The sequence below is a fragment of the Nicotiana sylvestris genome, chromosome 2, assembly GCF_000393655.2.
Source record: "Nicotiana sylvestris chromosome 2, ASM39365v2, whole genome shotgun sequence".
NCBI classification, from domain to species: domain Eukaryota; kingdom Viridiplantae; phylum Streptophyta; class Magnoliopsida; order Solanales; family Solanaceae; genus Nicotiana; species Nicotiana sylvestris.
The window spans coordinates 158,163,039-158,170,202 of NC_091058.1; the positions used below are offsets into that span (position 1 = coordinate 158,163,039).

At 38.6% G+C, this 7,164-nt stretch overlaps 1 protein-coding gene across 1 annotated transcript; it reads right to left on the reverse strand.

Annotated features, from left to right (window-relative positions):
* Positions 1-6,430: 6,430 nt before the first annotated feature.
* On the reverse strand, positions 6,431-6,952 carry LOC138885853 (uncharacterized). Its single transcript, XM_070166841.1, has one exon. It carries the CDS (start codon positions 6,950-6,952, stop codon positions 6,431-6,433), a length of 522 nt encoding a protein of 173 aa, XP_070022942.1.
* Positions 6,953-7,164: the final 212 nt, after the last annotated feature.

The window sequence follows — 7,164 nt, forward strand, 5'->3', positions numbered from 1 at the left end:
AAAGCATGTTTGACATTGTGTGACTCGGACAATAAGACAAAGAATTTGAACAAGTTGTGTACATATAGAGAAGTGAAGTTTCAAACAAAAGGAATTTGGAAAGGAGGGTTCCTAGGTTGGTTAGTCTACAAGATCACCCCACGCAATGCCCGGTAAACACTCCTCAATGAGGGGCTACACGTGACATTAACGCGTAGTCATTATATCCATATCTACCCATTCCCACCCCTTGGTGGTTATTAAAGCGAATGTTGTTTAAGAGATCTCTAGGCGTGATGTTACCCGTCCCTTTCTAATGGTCCTGGAGGAATTTAGGACCTCTACCTACAGGTAGTTCTAGACAGACCCTTAGGCTTAAAGGAGAAAATACTAGGCGACAGGCAAGAACAAATAAGACTTTAGCAAATAAGAGGCTCAGTTTTACCTCCACAAATAAGGCATGTAAACAGCACGAATCAAACACAAATAAGGGAAATATTGTTAAACAGTATCCTAAGACATGATGTCTAGGCAAATATCAGAACACATGAGATATGCAGTTTTATTTTGTAACTCAGAAGCAGGGGCGCTAATCAGTTTGCCTACTGATTTTAAGCATGTTAATCATTAAGCAGTACACACAACAAAGCAGTTTCCAGTTTTATAAGAGTTGATTACCTAAGGCTTTCCTAGGAGTGGGATGGTGCACAGTTGTTACCAAAACCATTAGAAGTTCAGAAGTCATTTTTGCCTAAGAGCATGTTGTTCTAGGTGTTACAAAAATATAGGGATTATTACCAGTTTGTGCAAAGCAGGATGAGACTATTTATATTCCTTTCATGCATCAGTAGTTTAACTAGGCGTAGCTGAGTGAGTATGAATGAGAACCTAAACATGGTATCTAATATGCACACATAAGATATAGATGATTTATATGAAAGATTCCTAAAGTATGATTTCTAAATGCACAGTATGATTGTAGAATTTCTTAAAGCAGGATTTTTAAATGCATAAAAGGTTACAACATTGTAGAGCATGTTGTCTAGTGTGCAGGAGTAGCAGTTTTTGTCTAATGCCCTTTATCCTAGAACATGATTTCTAAGTGATAGCATGAATGTCAAAATGAGACTGAAACAGTATACATGAAACCTACGAGCATGGTCTCTAATACATGATATGCTTTGCACATGTTGGTCCTAAACATGGATTCTATTGCGCATATAGGAAATGTAAACCTAAAGCATGGTTTCTACCCCTTTGATGTCTATAACATGCATAACTACCCTTCCATTTTCACTATCCATCCCCAGTATCTGTTTACAACAAATTATTACAGACCAATATTACATGAATTACATAAGTAGATAAGGAAAATAAGAAGTTACTCTATAGGGAGCATTAAAGTAGGCCCAGATTTTCAGAGTTTTCAATGCCAGATTGCCTCACAACCTCTCACATTATCCAAGTGTGTCAGAGTTCCCTAAGGACCTCAAAGGATCCTGGGCAGTGCTCACACCCAGATTTCATAATCATGGTTGAGTAAGTGCAGTGTGGATGGTCCAGCTCTAATGTATCAGAGTTCAGAGGGATCTCATAGGGATCCCTAAGCAATCACACATTAGAGGGGAAGAACTTAAAACCTAAGAGTAGATGTGAAAGTGCTTAAAAAGATGTAAGCAGGAAAATAGTTTGAAAAGAGACTTGTTTGAAATAGTCTTGTAAAAACAATAGAAACAGTTTTGAAAAGAGAGTAGAGTAATAAGCAACAGTCGAAACAGAGCACCCAAAGTAGGTTCATACATAACCAAGGAACATAGAACCAAGGCAGGTTCAGTAACCACAAATAGGGGTAATGGGATTTGGGGACACATAGTTCACATAGGTAAACACATAGTTGCAGGAGCACTTAAGTATAGAATCATCAATATGCTAAAGGGTTAAGGAATTTCAGAGTTAACACAGAATCAAGTAACTTAAAGATAGCCAACTACTTTATGCAGAACATAAGTAAGGAAGAGTCACATTGGGGTATACTAGAAGGGGGATAACATTTCATAAACATGCTGAGTCTAAGGGAGGGGACACATTCAGAAGCATGCTGATGAAGCGATGAAGTAAACATATTAGTTTCAAGTACCATAAGTGAAAACAGACTAGAAACGGGAGGAATTGAAATAATAAAAGAAACATGTTGTTTGAAACTTTTAATTGAAATCAGGACATACCAGTAAATAGGACAGTAAACACAAAAGTGAAGGAGCAGAAGAGCACAATAGTCAGCCTTGGCTTGCAGCCGGCTAACTTAGAACAATTGTAAGTAACGTAGAAAGTTTTGAGTGTGAGAGAGAGAGAGCTTTTGAACCAATGTGTTTGTGTCTTTGTGTGTGTTAATGAGAGTGCATATATATATATATATATATATATATATATATATATATATATATATATATATATATATATATATATATATATATAAATAGTTTGAAACTAGGTAGAATAATAAGGTAATAATCAAAGTCAAGCAGTAATTATGGAACTAGGTATCAATTAGTATAAAATCAGTATAAGTACTCCCTTAATTAAGGGAGTTAACTTCAAACGGTAAAGACAAATAAGGAAAGAGATCACATAAGACTGGAACACAACACATAAGGAAATATTTTCAGGCATAGTAAGTATAAAACAAGTAATTAGGCTAGGTTTAGAAAGTCTAATTAAGGAAAGTACTTAAGAATCGATTAACAGCATAGTCGACCAAAAAATAAGGCAAGAAAATATCTAAGAGGTTGAAAATTAGTAAGGAAATTATCACAAGATATTAGTGAAAGGTATCAATTACAAGAAATTAGGGATTCAAATAGGAGTAGTAATGATTAAGGGAATTAACACAAATTGTTGTAAAATAAACGAAATAATCACAGCATAGGCAAGAAGGAATAAAATCAGAAACTCTAACAAGCATAGTAAAGTAAAAATAACATAAAATCAGGAATTCATCTAGAAAAAATAGTACTAATTAGAGGAATTAACACAAACAGAATAAACATAGTATAGGCGGAAGAAGCAAAATCAGAAACCCTAATGAGCATAATAGGGTAAAAATCATAGAAACATAGAACATGTTTATGAATAACAAACATGCGAGCAAATTAAACGAACAAATAAGCAAAGACAGCTCTCAGAATCCAGGATTAAGACCAAAATAATTAGGGTTTTCAACATAATGAATCAGATAAAAGAAAAAACTTAAATAGACCGTTTAAACATAGTAAAAACTATAGAATAATACTGAAAATCAGTGGAAAAGTCATTTTGAAAAAGGGGTTAAGCAACCCTAGTTTTGAAGACGAAGAGGCGTTTTGAAAAATCGGAGAGGTTATCATGGACAATAGCAAAAATAACTCAAAATATACGCAGTTCTGAAGAGTCAAGAGATGAGTTAGGGTATAACCTAGAGATACGGAGATTCCGGCTTAGAAGCCATGGATCTAGCCGAAAAATAATAAAGATCTTACTCAGACGTCCAAGGGTGGCCTGAGAACGGCATGAAAATGCCATGGGTGTGAGTTGAACAGCCTTTGGTCCCCTTGAGGACCTCAAGGTAGCAAGGATCTGGCATGTGAGGGAGCCATGGAGGCTAGGGATGGTGGTGGAACCACCATTGATACCGGCGAGCCAACGGCCGGCGAGTAGGAGCTTAGGATTAGCAGAGAGAGTTTTGAGAGAGATGAGAGATGTAACGACGGAGAGTGATGAGAGAATGAGGGTTTGGGGCGTAGACTATTAGGTTAATTATAGAAATGAGGGATATGGACCGTTGATTAGATTTGATCAACGGTCCAGATTGTACCAGATATTGGGTCGGGTAATTTTGATTTATTGGGCCTGGGGTTTGGGCTATTTTAATTGGGTTGGGGTCTGATTCAATTAGGCTAGAATTGAAATGGAATTGGCTATTTGTTAAATACCCAATTAAATTAAATAAAATAATTTATAAAAGTAGATGATAATACAAAAAATGAATTTTATTCATAGAAATTAGTTAAAAATGATTACTTAGTATTTTAAAAATACAAATGATTAATTTTCGGTCAAAAATAGTATAAAATCATATGCTTGGGCTATTATTGCAATTGTAGCCAAACGATGCCAATTTGGCTAATTATGAAATAATTTGGTTTAAATAGGACCATAAATAATAAATTAAATCAAGAAATGATTTTGAAATCACTTGTGATGCAATTCTATAATTATTTATTGGAAATAAAATGCTGGATAAAATAATAAAAATATAGGAAAATTATGAAAAAATACCAATTGCTATTAATGCATTATTTTGAAGGTATATATGCAATTTTAAAATATTTTGGGGGAAAATTAGGCATCAACAGCTGCCCCTCTTTACCCGGGAAGAATGAAGGAGTTTTCAGCTAAAGAAATGATGGCCAATTTTGACCGAGCGAAACGGTTCGAGAGATTAGGCCGCACCTTGGCTTTTGAGCTGCCTACATATCCCTAGTTTTACAGGAATCAGGTCGTATGTAGTTCCAAATCCATCGACGGAGTATACTGGTGAAGTCATCATAATAACGGATGCAACATCTAGGGCTAGGTGAGTGAACAATTTTTAGGGAGATCGGGTTTGATATAGTTGGGAGAACTGGAGCGGGATCGCTCCTGCTAGGATAGTCGTTGCTCGTCGGGTTACCTACAAATAGAAGCAATACAAGCATATATTGTGCATAAATTTAAACATAATGCAAGTTTCCATTGGACTATGAATGTTGTCTCTGGACGGTTAAGGATGACATCCTTGGCCATGAGTTGTTTGATAAGAGATTCGCAGGCCATGAAATGATGTTCTCGGGCCATGACAAATGGTGTCTCCGAACCATGACGCCTTTGAATAATGATATGCAAATTTGAGTGATCCTCAGGCCATGGCATGGTGTCTTCCGGCTATGATGATAATGCCTTTTAGACTATGACGTCTTTGGATAGATTGGAGATATTTCAGCCCATGATATGCAATAACATGATGTTAACAAAACATGGCTTAGTTTTGTAAAATAGAAGGCAGAGCCTAGCCCGATCGAAAAGAAAATAAATAGTACTAAAATAGAGTAATATTTGTGCGAATAGGGACAGTGCTTAGTCCCATGCAGATGTGGAGGAAAGGATTAGCCTCATGCAAATAAGGAGTTAGGGATTGGCCTTATGCAAATAGGGAGGCAAGGATTAGCCTCATTCAGTTATGGAGGCAAGGATTAGCCTCATGCAGATGTGGAGGCAATGATTAGCCTCATGCAAATAAAGAGGTAGGGATTGGCCTCATGCAAATAGGGAGGCAGGGATTAGCCTCATGCAAGTATGGAGGCAAGGATTAGCCTCATGCAGATAGGGAGGCAAGGATTAGCCTCATGCAGATAGGGAGGCAAGGATTAACCTCATGCAAATAGGGAGGCAAGGATTAGCCTCATGCTAATGTGGAGGCAAGGACTAGCCTCATGCAGATATGGAGGCAGGGATTAGCCTCATGCAAGTGTGGAGGCAGGGATTAGCCTCATGCGGATGGGGAGGCAGGGATTAGCCTCATGCGGATGGGGAGGCAAGGATTAGCCTCATGAAAATAGGGAGGCAAGGATTAGCCTCATGCAGATAGGGAGGCGAGGATTAGCCTCATGCAGATAGCGAGGTAAGGATTAGCCTCATACAAGTATAGAGGCAGGGATTAGCCTCATGTGGATGGGGAGGCAAGGATTAGCCCCGTGTAGATGTGGAGCCAAGGATTAGCCTCATGCAAATAGGGAGACAAGGATTAGCCTCATGCTAATATGGAGGCAAGGACTAGCCTCATGCAGATATGGAGGAAGGGATCAGCCTCATGCAAGTATGGAGGCAGGAATTAGCCTCATGCAAGTATAGATGCAGGAATTAGCCTCAGGCAGAGCAAGTAGTAAGTAAGAGTAGCATATGTCTTAGCTGGAGATGTATGTTCGGTGTCTGATGGCTTGATCGATAGTAATCTTGCTACGTGCATGTATTTGCAGATGTTATCGTTATGTCAGATGTGCCTGCATTTAAAGAAAGATTGTAAGTTCTGTGAGGGGGAGGTTGGTCCGTGCTTCGTCTAATGTCCTTGCTTTGCTCCGTTTCGAAAGCCCTTTTGGGTCCCCCTAGGTACCACATGACTGATTACTAACTTTCTGGCATGTGATGGAGTTGGCTGGCTTTGCTCCGGAATTTTGAGGGTCCTCCTCAAAATTCTGCCCCAGTTTCTGAGCTTGGGGAGAAATTGAAATTTTATTATGATATGATCGAACCCATAAGGCTGCCTACGTATCCCCTCTTATGGGAATCGGGTCAAGCGTATTTCAGTTACATCAGATGAGGAAATGTAAATAATCTATGCATAATATCTCTTGACTACGTCTGAATTGATTGGTTTTGGCTAGCCTTCTCCATTCGTTTCTGCAAGTATGAGTGCTCCTCCTGTTAGTACCCTGTGAAGCATATACGGATCTTTCCATTTGGGAGAGAATTTCCCTTTGGCTTTATCTTGATGTGGGAAGATCTTCTTCAATACCAGCTGCCCTGGCGCGAACTGTCTTGGTTTGACCCTTTTGTTGAAAGCTCTAGACATTCTGTTCTGGTAAAGTTGGTCGTGACATACTACGTTCATCCTCTTCTCATCAATAAGGGACAATTGCTCATAGCGACTTCTTATCCACTCTACGTAGCTGAGTTCAGCTTCCTGTATGATTCTTAAAGAAGGAATCTCCACCTCAGCTGGAATGACAGCCTCGGTAACATAAACCAACATGTAGGTAGTGACCCCGGCTGATGTGTGAACCGTAGTGCGGTATCTCAGTAAAGAAAAAGGAAACTTCTCATGCCATTGTTTGTGGTTCTCTACCATTTTCCTTAGTATCTTCTTGATGTTTTTATTGGCAGCTTCTACGGCTCCATTCATCTAAGGTGTGTAGCCTGTGGAATTCTTGTGCTTGATTTTGAATGTTTCACATATAGCTTTCATCAAATAACTATTGAGATCTGTGGCATTATCAGTAATACTGGACTCGGGAACTCCAAATCGGCAGACAATATGATCCTTGAAAAAATTCGCGATGACTTTCTTGGTTATAGCTTTGTAAGATGCAGCCTCTACCCGTTTTGTGAAGTAAT

What these genes read in the sequence shown, in the direction of transcription:
- LOC138885853 (XM_070166841.1), bottom strand. Translation starts at nt 6,952, where the DNA reads ATGAATGGAGCCGTAGAAGCTGCCAATAAAAACATCAAGAAGATACTA.